At 43.0% G+C, this 17,184-nt stretch overlaps 1 protein-coding gene across 3 annotated transcripts in view; it reads left to right on the forward strand.

The window, feature by feature from the left end:
* The window catches only part of LOC108032598 (cell adhesion molecule DSCAML1), a 44,751-nt gene that overhangs the window by 16,874 nt on the left and 10,693 nt on the right, over positions 1–17,184 (forward strand). For all 3 annotated transcript variants that reach the window (XM_017106517.3, XM_017106513.3, XM_017106520.3), the window contains exons 3-9: positions 13,065–13,106; positions 13,292–13,497; positions 13,960–14,025; positions 14,089–14,128; positions 14,224–14,379; positions 14,457–14,585; positions 16,716–16,853. In XM_017106517.3, the coding sequence (XP_016962006.1) occupies positions 13,065–13,106; positions 13,292–13,497; positions 13,960–14,025; positions 14,089–14,128; positions 14,224–14,379; positions 14,457–14,585; positions 16,716–16,853 (777 nt within the window). The remainder of the gene's footprint in view (positions 1–13,064; positions 13,107–13,291; positions 13,498–13,959; positions 14,026–14,088; positions 14,129–14,223; positions 14,380–14,456; positions 14,586–16,715; positions 16,854–17,184) is intronic.

Raw genomic sequence — 17,184 nt, forward strand, 5'->3', positions numbered from 1 at the left:
TAACTCGTTATTGGAGCTGATGTTCATTCGCACAAAAGTTTTCGGCCGGCGGCAGAGCTCGTTCCGAAAGCAATTATCCTCGGGGAAGTGTATTCGACTTAATTGATTTTCCTGCCGGCAGCGCTACAGTTTTAAAAGGATTTTAATAAGCGCATTGGGAACGTCTGTGTGGGTGGGTGGATATTCGCCATACATAAGTACGTGTATCCTTTGTCCAAGGGTCCGCCTTTTGTGCTCCTTTCTCTATCCTTTCGCTCGAAAAGTTCAGCGCGCATTTAGATAACAACATTTCGTCGGCTTTTTCACACTTTGCCTCGTCTCAGAGGGGCTAAGTAAATTTCGCAGCCGGACGTGCCGAGGTCCTTAGGCCATCTGAAGGCCTCTGAAGGTTGCGCATTTCGTAGGTTGAAGTTCAAGTGGGTCCCTGCGAGTGTGTGTGTGTGTGTCGCTGGCTATTTGACCGGAAGTTAAGCGGCCTTTTTCTGGCCGACTCGCTCTCTAAGCAGCCGTCTAAGCCGATTCGGGTTAAGTGTTTTGTGTGCGCCAGCTTGTACTTTAAATACAATTTGAAAATTGTGTTTATTTAATTGCCCGGAAAGCATTCAGTTTCGGTTCCTTGCCGTCGGTAAACACTTTAATTTTCGCACCTGATTGAGTTCTACGGCATTGAGCCGCAAAGCACCATATTAAATTTAAGCGATTGCGGCTAAATGTAAGAAATTAAAGGGATTTTGAAATATTATTATTTTACGCTTAAATGCGCTTTTCTTTACAATGTAATTTTATATAGCATTACGAAAGTGTTGTAAATGAATGAGCTACATATAATTTCAAAGAACTTTGCTAGCATGAAACTATATCTCCCATCAACCAGTGCTCTCCTCCGGAATTCATGAGTCTTCTACAAGGACCGGCAAAACCAGCTCTGCGAGTAGCATTTCCATTCATTTGCCGCACATGGTGGTCCCTTCCAAAAGGCTCAAATTTTGTGCAGGCTTCTTCAATGCGGCTCCCTGCTCTGGTCTATCTACCAAATCTCCCCTTCAGCGCCTCTATTCCTGTATGTTAATTTCGCAGGGATCTATGGCCAGGACGCCTCTCATGTTTTTTGATGATGAAGAGGTTTCTGGCATGGAGCCAAAAACAACAGCACCCACAAAAAAACAACTCCAAAATTACGGCCATTTTTTCTGCTTCCCAGACGCACGTTGCATTTGCGGCTGGAGCAAGGGACTCTGCCATGGAGATGGCTGAAAAGCAATAACAATAACGACCACATGTACGCCTCCGAATGCCCAGGCTCCCAGGCTTCCAGGTTCCCAGTTTCCCACTTTCCACATCCTACTCCCCGGCCTCGCTTTATTTTCTATTTTCCTGCTCGGTTTGATGAACTTCCCTGCGCGGAAATGGGGGGAAAATGGAGTTGCCTTTGGTTCGGCAATTGCCGCTGCCTGGTTTCGATTGTTTCTCTAGATGACTTTGATGATGTGGAGGGGGCTGGTGATTACGTGGTAGACATGGATGATGTTGTGCCAGCATTTTTCCGGGGGAAACCCATACTCCGCTGATTTCGTTAATAGAAAATGTAATTGCTGTTATTGATATTTTTACAGACGCGGAGAATGGCAGTGATTTTTGGTGGTACTGATGGGTATTTATCACTCGACTGCTTCCAAAATGGGATAAATGGGATAGACTTTAAAAGTACTTAAATGCCTCGTCGACTCTTGAACTCGCCGCCATTGAGGCAAATTGAGGGTGATGCGTTTGGGTAGCCAATGGACACCTGGGAAACCAAGTGGCGACAACGATTTCTGGCCTTGTGGTTAACCACAGGAGCCATGGAATCCCAGGCGCAGGCCAACAGTCGGACAGTGCCCGCAATTTGCATGCGCACACCCCCAAACGAATGGCAATGGAGCGCAAACGTTTCCTTTTTCTTGGGCATGTCAATCAGTTCATCGACTGCCAGACTTTCATGACATTTTGATTGACTAGACAGGCAAAAAAAGAGGGGGGATGGAGCAGGTGAACGGAGTCAAGAGTCAATTGAGCTCTAGGTGCACCAACTTTAATGGAGGACTAGAAACGCTTATCGTTTGGGATGGATGGCTAATTACGTTAATACACTTGGGAGCCAAAAAGTCAAAGCGAAGCTCATCAATAATTACCAAGGAAGTCGAGAAGTCGAGCTGTGGAAAGTGGAAAACGAAATCGAATCGGGACTTTCCGACACGAAAGCCAGTTGAGTTGTTGCTTTTAGTTGGGCAAAGTCAAGTGCCACACAATCGCTGCAAGAGTCGAACATAAACACATCAATCTTAATTACAATCCTACAACGAAGTGCCTTGGCACAAATCGAGAGTGAAGTTTCCAGGCTTTAGCCAATTTGCCAAGTGTTATTTTTGCGAAGGAATCCCATTTCTCCGCCACCTGCTTCAATTGCAAACTAATTGCAAGCGATGTTGTGCTTGACTCGCCCTTCGAGGAACTTCCCCTGGCCAGAAGTGCGTCAATAGTGATGTTGTATAAAAAGCAATAAACCACACAGCATTTAGGTAATTGTGCGAACTTAATTGCTCAGCTAGTGGGATGAGTTGCTCAAATTTTTGGTCACCATAACTACGAACCCATAAAAGTATTTCCGAATTGTTAGACCTAAGCAATCTGTTTGTGAAATAGAAATGTTAAGGCCAGTCAAAAGTTGCATTTGCAGATGCTGGCAATAACCGAGTCCAGATACAGATACCGAAACACAGTTTGGGAGAGTGCGCCTGCATCGTGCACAGATGTCCGGACTTTGTGTAGAGTCTGGCCAGATGGCCAGACTTTTAGCACTCCGGGAATAAAGTTTCATTAGGAGCAGCCCAACACGGAGCTGCAGAAGTGGAGTGAGGCCTCGCAAGGACTCACGCCGGCGGGGCCGACACCCCAACTATTATGCTTTGCAGATGTATGGCGCACTTCACTGCAAATAGCACTTGAGCTTATGACACTGCCACCAGACCAGTTCCAGTCCCTCAAACCAGCACCCTGACCCCAAGTCAACCCCTTCTGCATTCGCCGCCACGCCACTTCAAGTGCATGTGAAACCGCAGTTGAAAGGCATTTATTGTACTTGTCATTGTTGTTGGGCCTGAAGTTGCAGCTCAGACTGTGGTTAGCTCCGGAGTAAGCCCGGCCACCACCCACAGCCACCCACCGCCCTGGCATTGGGCTCACAAAAATACTGGGCTCACTCTCATGAATGCCAATGCAAGCAGGGCTCATAAAAAGACGGTGGGCGTGCAGTGGAGATGTCTTCGTGAGTTGAAAAGTCACGAGATGGGTGTTGAAATTCTCGAGAAGAGTGAAATACTCTACCAAAAAAATTTAACCTTGTTTAACGCATAATTATAAAAACAAATCTGTGAACAGATACCCACTACTACATTTTATACATCGTTATAACATTGTGATTTAAAAGCCTTAAAAATGAATCAAATATAAATGAATATTTTCTATTCATTTAAATCTAGGATCACTCACGAGATCATCTCTAATCCTGCTGCGTCTTTTTGTGGGTTAGGCATTTGCTAAACGACCCTAGTTAACCTCCAGGCCAAATAATTTGCATCAAGCACTTGCACCATCACCATTGCAGAAACTTTGGCAAAGAAGCCATGCTCGGAATCTGGTCGTGCCCTCCGGGATAATATGTTTCACTCCCCGTGCTCCGCATCCTTGGCTGGCCCCCTCCGTGGAAGCTTGCTTATTTTAGTTATGGCATTTGGAGCATTTTTGCCAAGTTTACAAGATTATGCGCTTAGTGGCTGCTCCAGAATGTTCGAGCCCCTCAAACTTCCATTCGGGTGTGTTGAAAACTTTCTGTGCGAGGTGCAAAACGAATATGGTCTCGCACTTTGCCTGGGGTATAATTAAATTGCAAGCCTCTTTTTAACGAGTGTGCTGAGCATTAGAGTTAAATCTGTCTAAATTGGAGCTCCAGCAGCAATTGCTCGGCTTAAGAACGGCTGTATAATGGCGTAAAATAGTTAGCCTATGACCCGCATTTCATGTCTACTGACAACATGACTTCCTCAGACACTCGACGCTTTTGGGATAAAAGTCAGCCTGCATCCATCAATGGTAGCCGAACGTTAACAATTTATAGAATTTATTATATTGGCCAACAGGCTGCCATTGTTTGCCTACAAAGACCCCCGGGCGACCAACAAACAAGGCAAACAAACAAACGACAAACATTTCGCACACGGCCAAGAAAATCTTCTCTTCCTTTTTTTCCACTCTCACTTTTCCGGATGGGCCGCACGGCAAACACTTGGGGAAATTTATGACAATGAGCCAACAACTGTGAGTGGTCATAATATAAATAACAAGTAGGGCAGTCTGCAAAGGGGCGTTCCGCCACGGGCGTTCTTGGTGGGCGTGGCCGGTGCGTAACTGGCAACTGGCCATGGCCAAGTGTTGTTGTTTTATGGTGGTGCCTGTTGGAGGATGGAGTGGTGAAGCATTCGCTTAAGCGATTCAACGGCCCATTGTGCTTGATTGAAGAGGGAATCCCGGGCCGAGAGAGATGCTGAGAGATGGCTAAAGGGATTTCCCACAGCCCTGTGTGTGTGTGTGTGTGTGTGTGTGTGTGTGTGTGTGTGTGTGTGTGTGTGTGTGTGTGTGTGTGTGTGTGTGTGTGTGTGTGTGTGTGTGTGTGTGTGTGTGTATGTGTGTGTGTGCGGCACATGAGCCTGCAATTGGGAAATTATGCCCCGAGGACGCACTGAGCAAAGTGAAAAGCCGACTGCTTGACTTTCTGGCCTTTGCCACCTCAGTCAGTCTGAAACTGGGTCCCATCCACTTACATATCCACTTCCCAGATTGGAGTCAAGTTGGCCACATTCATTTTTTATGCCTGCTGTTGCTGCCGGGCACTTCGGCGACAGCCTGTTGAAATTTAAGACAATTTAAGTTAAACGGTCTGAGCCGAAACAAATTTGCCTTTGCCCTCCCTAAATATTCGGTAATTTGATACTCCTCCGAGGGCTTGAAAAGAGCATGCAGATAAATTATTTATATCTTAAGATAGACGTAAGTTAGTGGTTGTTTTTTAATATTTCATTTCCGTATTTATTGAGGTGTGTTCACTTTAATAAATTGATTATTTTTAAACGTTCTCTGAGAACTTATAAAATGTAAAAATCAATTAAAATTCTATAGGGGCTCAAAAATGTTAAACAAATTGCTCAGAGCTAGTTAAGCTTCTGAAGGATTTTAATATATTTATTTTTATTTCTTTTCAAAATTTTTTCTATTCTAAGTTCATTCTTATGAATTTAAAATAAATCAATTAAAGCATTCAAGGTAAACACAAGTTTACCAGTAAGTAAATCAACATATTCCCTTTCACTCTTGATTTTTAATTACCAAAAGAGCTTGTGCTACGTGAAATCCCTCAAAGACATTAAAACAGATGTCGCCAAAATGACAAGAAAAACAAAGGAAGGGGGAAAAATTTACATTTGCCTGCAACGAAAGGCAACTGGCCGCAAAATAAAAAGCCAAAGAGTTTGCCACAAAGTTACTGAATAATTCAGCGAATGTCCTGCCAACATTTTAATTTAAGTTTGCGCTTCGACGGTCCGCAAGATAAGGAATTGCCGAAGAAACGGCGGCCGGAGTTGGTGGTATTTATTTACACTTTGCTGGCCGCCAAATGACGGCCACAAAAATTAATAGAAAAGTTTCCCCAAAGACAGTCGGCAAACGGCAACGGCGACGAGGGGCGGAAAGAACAAATTATGCAGCAATTTCATTTTGATATTTTTGTCAACACAGGATGAAAGGATGTTAATGCAAATGACTGCCCCCAAAAGAAGCCCACAAAAAGGGGGAAAAGAAAAACTTTTAATAATGTCTCGAGCAGAGCACTTTTTCCCTTTGTTTTGTCCGCAAACCGGCGAAAAAAGAAAGTAGCCACAAACTCTGGTTCACACTTCATTTATAATTCTGGGACGAAACAGGCTGGGCCTTTGTTGTGCGCCAGCCCCTAATTATTATTTCCATGAATTCGAGCCGAGATGAGAGTAAATTATGTTTACGATTGCATTCTGGGACCGTTGCTCTGGACTTGGCCACATTTATGCATTCCCATTCGTTTTTATATTCTCTAAGAAGTTTTTCTGTGTGAGCTGGTTTTTTGGTATTGCTTGGCTTTATGGCCTACTTAAGGCAGTTGGGATGGAAGTTTCCTGAAATCTGGCATTGGGATTTCAGGGTTGACTTAAAGACTTTTCAAGCCGAATAGGTAATCTTGGTAAGATCTTAAAATAAACTTTAAAAAAGTTGAACAAAAGTGTAAAAGTCAAGGTAAATTACCCAATATATCTGTAATAAATTTTGAAAATTTTCTATTGGCAAATACTTTCCTGGAAAATACCAAAATATATCCATATACTTATACATTTTTATTAAGTCAACCATTTCTACGCAATTTAAAGCCTCTAACTATGGAAATTTAAGGAGGCGTGTCCAAACAGTAATTGTAGAATGCCCCACAAAGCCAAAGTTTATTTAATTACAAATCAAAACAATGCATTCAAGCGCTTCAGCGGTATGAATAAATTTGAATATTTATCTCATTAAATTGAATCGGCGCAATTTACACCTATTCGAAACGAATTCGTAGCCCGACCCCAACTCAAACCCAAACCACACACAAAATGCCGTTTTCCCCGCAATCCCAAATCCAAGGCATATGTTAACTGTCTGTACGTGCCAGACTGAAAATGGCTGTGTCTCAGTTCCATTTTCCATTTCCCCATTTGCCTGCCCTTTGCCCCGTGCCCCCTTTTACCCCCTTATACCTGCCTTTACCCCCTTTTCCGCCCCCCTCGTGACCGCTCTGTCTGACTGTCGACATATCTTAATTCCCATAACCAGGCGAAAGGCTGCATGAATTTCAAATTCAATTTGGCGCATTTTACATAATTTATTAAACAAAAGGCTCAACAGCAGAACAACAACGGGCGTAAGAGCAGCTGAACGTTTTATTGCATGAGCGACGGCTAACAAGGCACTTGTGCGAGTGTGTTGGTGAGCTCGAGGGGGGGTTCCTGTACGTGTGACTGGTAACAAAACGTGGCTTTTTCCATACATAATTTAGGTGTGAAGATTAAATCGTTGCGATACGGTTGAAATTGTTGACAACTTAATTTGTAAAGTGGTTTCTGCGGCCGGCACTGTTTGCCCGGAAACGCATACTTCTGGCAGAAATATGCTGCAGACCGGGACTTCAACGGCGAATCAAAAATGATCGACCGCTCCGACACTTGAGATACCCACGAGGCACGAAACACCTTCCGGAAGACAACGCGGCGCATACGTAATCTGGCCGGGAAGAGAACGAGTGGGCCAATTGAATTATTGAAAAATTAACCAGCTGGCAACGGTCGGCATGCCATGAAGTGCATTTCTCGGCGCGTAAGTGTGTGAAATATTGCCTGAATAATGCAGAACGCACTCACTGCCGCCGGCTGTCGATTGCTGCACTTGACACAACTCCGTGCCACTTCGCTTCCCCCTGTCTGGCTGCAGTTTAATTGCCGTCATCTGTTTGTTAATTGCTGCATAATTGTTTGAAATAAATTCACTTACGACTCGTTTCGCCCCGTTGTTGCACTCCGTTCAGCCGTCTTCCTTTGGCAAGATGTCGCCAGTCATCGAAGCGCTGACGGGGCGTATGAGTAATGCGCCGCACAGTGCGGGGCGCATTTGATGGCCATGCAATTTGCATGTTCTTTAATTTGCCACTGTCACATCGCCGGGCTGAGTGAGTGCCGTTTGGCAAGCGGACGAGCTGAGTGAGTGGCAGCAGCATGTTTAATTCAGGACGAGGTGGTCCCTGATTGCACTGGCACCCAGGACTTAAACGATTTATTGACCGCGGCAGCAACAATACCCCTTTGCCTTCATATATCAGAACAGTATTTATTATTCTACAATATTTTAATATTTTATTTCTAATTAAATTAAATTACGATTCTCCAATTGCTATTTCAAAGCTTAAAGGGCTGTAATTCATTTAATATAATACATATATATTAACACTATAATTACCGCTTTTTCTGGTATATCAGTATTGTATTTATCACCCTACAATATTTTAATATTTCATTTTTATTAATACAAATAATGATTTTTACAAACTTTATAAGCTCCGTTTAACGCTAATTTAAAAGATTTACTTACTCCATTATAGATTTAAAAATAATTAAAACCTTAAAGAACCTAATTTAAATATTTTAAGTTATTTTATTTAATTTAGTTTATAAATATTTTATTTAAATTCAATCTTATCTTATTTTCCTGTATCTCACAGTGTTTTTAACAAATATGTTTGAGTAAACTGCGCTCCCCCAGCTTAAGTGAGCAACCGCAATTATATTTGCATAGTTCCACCTGCCCGTGATCCAATCTACTGCGTTTGTCACAACCATTTATTAAAACATTAAGCGCAGTTTAAGCGCAGCTGCTGTCAGGTGACTGAAGCCATGCCCAACACCTCAAGGACCCCGTCAGCCACTCCGCCGGATCTCCGTGCCGAGGTCCTGGATGCGACGAGCTGGCAACATAAGTCATAAGGAGGGCGGACTGCAGCTTGGGGATGCGGATACTGCCTCTGCTGACTGGGTTGTTTAATGCTCTGGCTCACTTTCCGACACATTTTCGCACATATTTTGTTTTTATTTGCAGCACGCTTCGGGGGCAAGCTGACTTGAGCTGTTGCAGCTGCCATCGCCACTGCACTGCACTCCAGATGGACCCAGATTTTCAGTCCCGTGCCTTCGTGCCGTTATGAATAATGGGTTTTCCCTCTTGCATTGCCTTCTCTCGATTTAATTAAAGTTCTTAATGAGTTTCCAGCATCGCGTCATCGATCAGATCGAACGTGGAATCGAACTATTGTAAGGCACAAATTTGTTACACTGGCTGCGGATTTTGGTCGGGACACACAATAAGTATCCTCCGAGCATGTGTACTTGGGGTTCACTTCGAGTTCATTTGGCTGCCAAGTTGGCGAAATGCACTTCTGCCGCATCTGCAATTCGTTCTGCGGTCTCCTCTGTTTTCGCCGAGCATATGAGTACATATATTGTCGGGTGGATACTTGCTTTGCATTCCTAGACACTTTTTTGTGGGAGAAGGAGAGCTCTGTTCCCTGTGCACAAATTCATGGCATTCTCTGTGTATTCTCTGTCGGGGTTTCCGGGAATCTGGTTGGCATTCACTCTATGACAAAAAGTAAACAATTTGCGCAAAGCATTTCATATGCTACTAGCTTCAGAATGCCTTCCTGATTAACAGTTGCTAACCTGTTGGGTTTGTAGGTGAAGTTTGAAGTTATTTCATGATGAGGATGCGCGAAATGTGAAACAGATATTTGTTATAGGACTATGAAATCGAGAAATGCTCATATCCGACAGAATTCTGGTGAAAGATGTATATGTTTTGACAGAAATCAATCTACCTACCTGGTGATTGCGATATATTTTGTTTTAAGTTAATTCCAAATACTTGGTAAATTACTTAGGTTTTTGAAGTCATGGGATACTTTAGACACCGTTCCTTACGCGATTTATTTGACCAGTTTAGGCCAAAACGTAGCCCAAAGCCAGCTTCCATCCTAGTTATTTAATCAAACCTCCTGTTCAAACCACCGGTAATCAAAATTCAATATAACCATCTTGTTTTGGCACTTAGGCTTCGATGTAAATAGGCCTCACTGCCTTCGGCCGCCTTATTGAACACACGCACACCCTGGCTCACACTCGCAGCTGGGTGTTGGCCAATAAAGGCGGCCCACAGAGTCAGTTGCCAGTTAATTGCATAATGACCGAGAGCCGGCATTTAATCAGCTCGTTTGTCAACAAAGTGCAAGTATAATCAGTTTGTGGACCGTTCGCAGGGGTATGGAAACAGAACTCGGCGGGCAGTGAAGATTTTCCGGCCTTGTCAAACGCTAAACTAATTACGTATACGCAATGTGATTATGAGCTCGCTGCTGATTAGGCTCCGGGGGTGGCAAGAATGTGGTTGAGCCTGAGTGGGGTGCTTGTAATGGGCCGCAAAGTGTCCTGCACGATGGCCATAAGCCGCCATAAAGACCCGCACAAGAACCATCTGTGGTGAGAAAGAAAAACGGAGCGAAAACAATGTGCTCGTTGTCCAAGTATTTGTTGACATATTGCGGATTTAAAATGATTTGTGGCTGCCAATCCCCGGGAATTAAACAAATACATTTGAATAATGTGAGGCAATCAGCAAACAAAACGCAAGACTGATTGCCGGCAATAAAAGTGGACCATAAAAAGCGATAACATCATATTTATAAGCGCCGTCAAGACCCACGTCCCGGCCGAAACCATCTCCCAAGGCGCCGGCAAGCGTTGAAGGCGATTATATGCGTAAATATAAAAATGGCAAAAAGACAAATAAACGACAATAAACGGCCAGCACGAGTATTCCTCCTCCGCCCCCCCAAAAATACGAAGCCAAATAAACGGAAAAAATGGCCAACAAAAAAGATGGGCCCATAAAAAGGGAAACGGAAGGAAAGCCCAGCGAGGACCTAAGCAGCTTACAGTGGGGAGTAGATCAAGTATTTGTAAGAATAAATCTTGTTGAAGAAAGCCTAAGCTAAGCTATTCCAAAGCAATATCTTATAGCAATATTTTGAGCAACTTTTAAATATAAAAAATATAAGTAATTTACAAAAAAATAATTATCGGTTAAATACTAAAAAATTAAATTTTAGTGCATTATGTATTAAGAAGTAAAGATTGATTTGACATCTTCAAATACCAAATACTTTATGTGAAAGTCCAAATTCAGCTGTCTCTTTTGGCCAATTTCACCCACTGTATCATAAGTTTATTTGCGGGCATTGCCGAAAACCGAGTAGGCGGCACGTCTGGCCAAAAGATTTCTTTTGTGTGTGTCCTTTGTTTATGACCACCATTTGGTTTGCGAAGACCGTCGAGATTATGCCGGAGAATGGGAAGGTGAATGCTGCTTGAGGACTGCCTAACTTACCGTCACCGCAACCTGTAATCTCTCTTCCCTTGGTTAAAATCGAATGCATTGCAGATTCCTGTTTTTGAAGACGATTTACCCAAGTTTAAATAGTTGGTCTATCAAGTTTTGCATTTAAAGTTTGTTTTTGAATTTTCCTGCAGGCTTAAGTGCATCTCTAAAAATAAACTAAATAAATGGAGCTCTGTTAAATGTGCTTTAGAAAGTTTGTTTGTTAAATGTATTTTTTAAATGGTATTTTAAAGAGTTGAGGGAGTAACGATACTTCGGTTATTGAAAAAAGAATATTCATAATTGTTTTATTTTTCTGATCAGTAGTTTCAACCTTTTTAGAAATGTTTTTTTTTTTACTTTTTTTACTAGTTTCTAATTAATTCGTTGTAATGGGTACAAAAACAGTTCATCATAGCTTAGCCGCGACTTCCTGGTTAGGCTCGTTGAAAGTGGCTGGCACTTTTCAGCTCGGACGTTTCCCCGGTGCGTTTTGTTTGCACAAAGTTCAAAAGGCAGTTTAGGTTTTGGCGGGAGCCTGCCGCCGTCGAGCCTGACAAATTGAATGGTTGCCCGCGTTTGCACAAAGAGGCCAATGGGAGCAGGTGGATGTGGATGTGGATGTGGATGTGTCCACGGGACAAACAGAATCTCGGACGCCATATCCTGAATGGAGCTGACTGATTGACTGGCGTCCAAAGTCGGGAGTTGAGAGTCGAGGCCTGTGTGTCAGCTAAGCCATGTTGACACACACAAACAAGGGCTAAAAAGCGAATTAAACAGGCGAAACTTGAATATATAAATTACGAATGCAAAGGCTAAGCGCAGTCAAATGGGGTTCATTTTACATTTTACATGGCCAAAAAGCGAGAGAATGGCAGGTGCTGGGCTGCAGGATTAAGGCCAAACGAGTCAGAGACAAATCTCAGCGACGATAAAAAGAGCTGCTCATTAAATGGCAAAAGGAAAAGTGAAACAGCAGCCGAGTGCAACCTGTCAGGATGAACTTAAAAAATGGGGGAGAAATGGGAAAAACGGCAGCTAAACTGTACGAAAAACGTGCTAAAACGTAAATCAACAGCGAAAATCGTGTTGAGCATTTTTTCGTAGCTGAAAAGGCATAAACAGCAGCTGCTCCAGGAGGAGGAAAAGTTGAAAAGTGCCAGCACAAAATGGAGATGGACTCGGGAAACTCGGGCGGGAGGAGTAAGCCAATGGCCAGTGGCAGGAAATGGCAGCAGTTGTCCTGCTGGCGGAAGGAGGACTGGCCCAAGTGAACGTAATTCAATATGCGGCACCGTGTTAAAAGCTGTAAAAATGCTTAAGCGTTTTCCAATTTACCCGGTTTTATGTTACGGACATCGCTTCTGGCGCTCTTCAAGGCGAATGCGATTTGCAGCTAGCTCGAATTTCTTTAACGCTTTCCCCTGAACTCATTTGTAAAGTGTTTGACATGCCCATAAAAAAGTGGGACCGACTATTTCCCGCCATGGCAAATAACAGTCACAAACAAAATTGACTTTCTTGCCATTGGTATAGAAAAGGTTGCTAGTTTGCAATTTCCGTCAAGTTTTTATTTGAAAAATTTCCTGCCCAACACCTTGCACCTTTTTGAACACAAAAATTTTCCAGCCATCCTCGAACAGTAAAAGTTTCCGCTGCAGCTGTGGGAAAATACGGGGAAAAGCGCCAACGCAGCCAGAAACAATTAAACTTGAACTTTTGTCATAGAACGAATGCAATAAATGGAACTAAAAACTGAAAATCTGAAAGCGCAGCAGGAATTTCTGCCGTATCAGCACAACGTGGCGACAGACAGACACAAAATTGCAAGTCCTGTCTTCTCTGTCCAAGGGGAAGTTTTTGGTTGGCGTGGCTAATTAATTTTTGTTTATCACCCATATGGAGCGGGCAGCCAAAAATTCCGGCGGTAAAATTAAATTAATTAAATGTTCTAACGCTCTTCATTTCGCTCCTTTCGCTTGCAGGCAAACACACGCGACTGGACAGCCAGCAGACGGCACAGGATGGTAATTAATAAACCCTCATTTCCCTCTTCTTTTCAAGGAGGGTCACACGGGACGTATGCGCAATGTGCCGCAGTGCAGCGGGCACGGAATGCAAGCTAAATACATTTTTTTGTTCTTTTATGCTACTGCTGGGGATCTTTAAATTAAATGGACTATCTGGAATTATTCTTGTTCACTCCTTTTAGAATCCGACTTTCCGCGATTCGCTGAACCCATTGCTAATGTCACCGTCTCCGTGGGAAGAGATGCTCTGATGGCCTGCGTGGTGGAGAACCTAAAGGGCTACAAGGTGGCCTGGGTGCGAGTGGATACGCAGACCATCCTATCCATTCACCATAATGTCATCTCTCAAAACAGCCGCATTAGCCTGACCTACAATGATCATCGCTCGGTGGGTGTTACTCCAAAAATATGAGAAATAAAAAAGCATGGCCACTAAAAGAATTTTTAAAAAAATTTGTATATTATTTTGCAAAAAACTATTTTTTTTACTACAAAAAAATGCAGAACATTTTCATGATTTAAGAACATTTTCTTCTTACAAAAGTCAAATAGGGAAAAAATTGTTGTAAAATCTACAGATTTGTTTTTCCACATTTAAAACCGTTTTGCTGGGTACTTCTTACAATTTGACAATTTTTGTCATCATCTCTCCACAATAATTGGGATCGGAAAAATTCCAGAACATTATTATGATTCAAGATCATTTTTTCTTTATTTAATCTATAATTAAAAAAACATTTTTCAATTCGATCCTTTTTTTTGGTAAATCTATGCTTTATATTTGTTTTCGGCATAAAAAACACAATGCTTTTGCTTTACCTTAACCATTTCTCAATAATTGCTCCTGCAGTGGTATTTGCACATCAAAGAGGTGGAGGAGTCGGATCGCGGTTGGTACATGTGCCAAGTAAACACGGTGAGCTCGAGGGTTCCAAGCAACTTAGGGGAATCACCCATTTAATCCCTTTATACCCCACAGGATCCCATGCGCTCCAGGAAGGGCTACCTGCAAGTGGTGGGTGAGTACGAAGACTAATCCTTATCGCTGTCCACTGACCCCGAGTGTGACCCATTGGCCTTCGATAACACACCGTACCCTCTCACTCTCCCCCAGTTCCCCCGATGATTGTCGAGGGCCTGACCAGCAACGATATGGTGGTGCGGGAGGGTCAGAATGTCTCGCTGGTCTGCAAGGCACGTGGCTACCCGGAGCCCTACGTCATGTGGCGCCGCGAGGACGGCGAGGAGATGCTAATTGGCGGGGAGCACGGTAAGCCACCCCCTTTTCCGCCGCATTGCACTTGGCTTAACCGGCTCTTTTCCCCCCACGCCACCCACTCGCCGCAGTCAACGTGGTCGACGGCGAGCTGCTGCACATCACCAAAGTGAGTCGCCTGCACATGGCCGCATATCTGTGCGTCGCCTCCAACGGAGTCCCGCCATCGATTAGCAAGCGGGTCCACCTGCGTGTGCAATGTGAGTAAATGTCAATTGGTTGGCTAGCAAGCCAAAGTTGGCTAACTGGCCGACCCGTTGGTAGAGACAGAAGTTTCAAAATGGATCGTTATCACCCTTGGGTTCATTACTTTTTCATGAAACTAATTCCATTTTTTTTGGCCTTTTGTATGGCCGATTTCTCAATGTCACATTAACTTTTGTAGACCTAACCCAACCTAATTAAATTTATCGACTTGGATACTTTTCTTTTTTAGCTTTCTTTGAACCCTTAAGATTTTTTGTTAGCATACTGATTATATTAAATAAATGTGTTTATGACGTATTCATATGCTTAACAAAAAGTTACTCTTGCAATTTACTTAAAAATATAAGAAAAACAGATGTCGATTTCTAATAATTTTGAATATTCTAATAACATTTATATCACACTACCCATATAAAGTTCAGACATTACACTAGTAAAGAATTTTTAAAGATACAATATATGCCGCTTATCTTTGATTTAATTTTTTTAATAATATTCAAGCGATAAAAATAAAATTTAGTAATACCTAAATCAATGATGTCATACATACATAGGTGAGCCTAAAGTCTTGGTTTTAAAACCGCAGAAAGTAATCGCATTCATGGTTTAAACGCATTCGGTCCACCAGAATTTTCGAACGGATTTTACCGGGTTGCGTAAAACGGAAACGGCAAAAATAACGTAAAATCCATTTTGGGCTCAACGCTCCTGCAATATTTATGGCATGTAGCGAAGGGAGGGGCACGCGAAGTGTGGCTGTGACGAACGCTGAATTCAATGCGTAAAATACACAAAAGAAGGGGCTCCACCCAGTACAGCCTACCCCCGCTCACCTGAAAGCCCTGCTGCATGTTGCAAATGCAGTTTTTGGGGCAATAACCGCAACGCGTCCTCAACATTGGCATACAAAGCGGAGATGGACGGGCGGGCGGCTGGAAATGGGTGGCCAGCTTCCCACGCACTTGGCCAAAATCGACCAAGAGCTGCAGTCACGTTAAATTAATTTACCTGTGAGGGTTTGGTCGCCTGTGTCCCACTGCCTGCGGCTGAGGGGTTTAGAGATGGACAACTGATGATGGGATAAACACTATGCGACTAAAATTCACAAAAACTTCTTCGAAAATTATATACTAAAGAAATGTCACAATCAAACTATAAAATCCATTTCATAATTTAGAGTTCTACTGCAAGTGATACCTAAAACTCTGCCCTAAAATTCTCTTACATTTGGGAACCTAAAAAATATAAATATTAAAATTATAAACCATTTAGCTGCCATCACTATGCCGAAAGTCCTGATGCACTGCGCTCATTTCACTTTGTTTGTGGGCGTTTGTTTGTTTGTTTGCTGGTTTGTCGGCAGGTGTTATTTTGTGCCCCCGTGATGTGTGCGTGGCCAAAATGCGTTCAGCATTCGCAGCGCAGCTTTTGTTGTTACTGTGTGTGCGTGGGGGAGGGGCCGGCCCACATCCACATGCCCACCCACAAATAGCCATTTTCCCGTCAGTATCAACAGCGGCAACAAAAGCTATTTACGCACACACACCCCGCCCAGATGGACGGCCATGTCCCAGACACAATCACTCGCTCCCAGGCGCACTTTTAATGACTGAGTGCATTTTAATCCAAAAACAGTTTGTAAACTCACGTAAAATGGTATGCAAAATTCTCGGTAAAACTCGGATGGGGCCGTAGAGCTGATGAAAGGTCCGTGACGCATTCGGTACGGCTGGCAGGGGCTCTTAAAAAGGGCTTTTGCTCAATCTGGTAGTTGTGTGGTAGCTGTTACTGATGGAATAATGAATGCAATTTGAAGATAATGAAAGGGATTACTTTCTGGAGTATCAAGCTGGCAAAGAAGGCTAAATGTCTGTCTAGGACCTAAGCAAACCTAATGAAATAATACTTTAAGTACTCAGGATACACATTATGACGCTTAGACAGATACAAAATTGAATTCATTAGAAACACTTAATAAAGTAATTCTAACTAGGAGTGACTATTGGGATTTATCTATAGTTTTATGGAATATACCCTAAGTTCCACCTTATTGTATTTATATTTATATTTTACTTTAATGTACCGAAACTCTTAACTATATATAACTTATTTTTCGTATACAGTTCCACCCATGCTCTCCATTCCGAACCAGCTGGAGGGCGCTTATCTGGGCCAAGATGTCGTACTCGAGTGCCACACCGAGGCCTATCCAGCATCCATTAACTACTGGACCACGGAGCGCGGAGATATGATCATATCGGGTAAGTTAAGGCTGTAAATCGGTCCTCTGAAGCAGGGCCTGTAAATGAAGCAAAAAAAGGAGCCGGATTTATTAAGTGGAAAACGTTTATAAATAAGCTTACAATGTAATCATCTTGCATACCAATGCCTCAGACTCCCGAGACTCGCTTAAGTCCGGTCCGCGGAAAATTGTCATGGGAATGCCCAAAAGGGGAGGGAAAATGGAAACTTGCATCAGTAGCAAAAGAGCGAAAACCTCAGTTGCGCTGATCCCGTTTATTTCGCTTTTTCGGATGTAAGGGAGTGCAAGTGAATGTTGATGGGGTGTCCTTTTTTATTGTTTTTACATGG

This window comes from Drosophila biarmipes, chromosome 2L, assembly GCF_025231255.1.
Source record: "Drosophila biarmipes strain raj3 chromosome 2L, RU_DBia_V1.1, whole genome shotgun sequence".
Classification (NCBI taxonomy): domain Eukaryota; kingdom Metazoa; phylum Arthropoda; class Insecta; order Diptera; family Drosophilidae; genus Drosophila; species Drosophila biarmipes.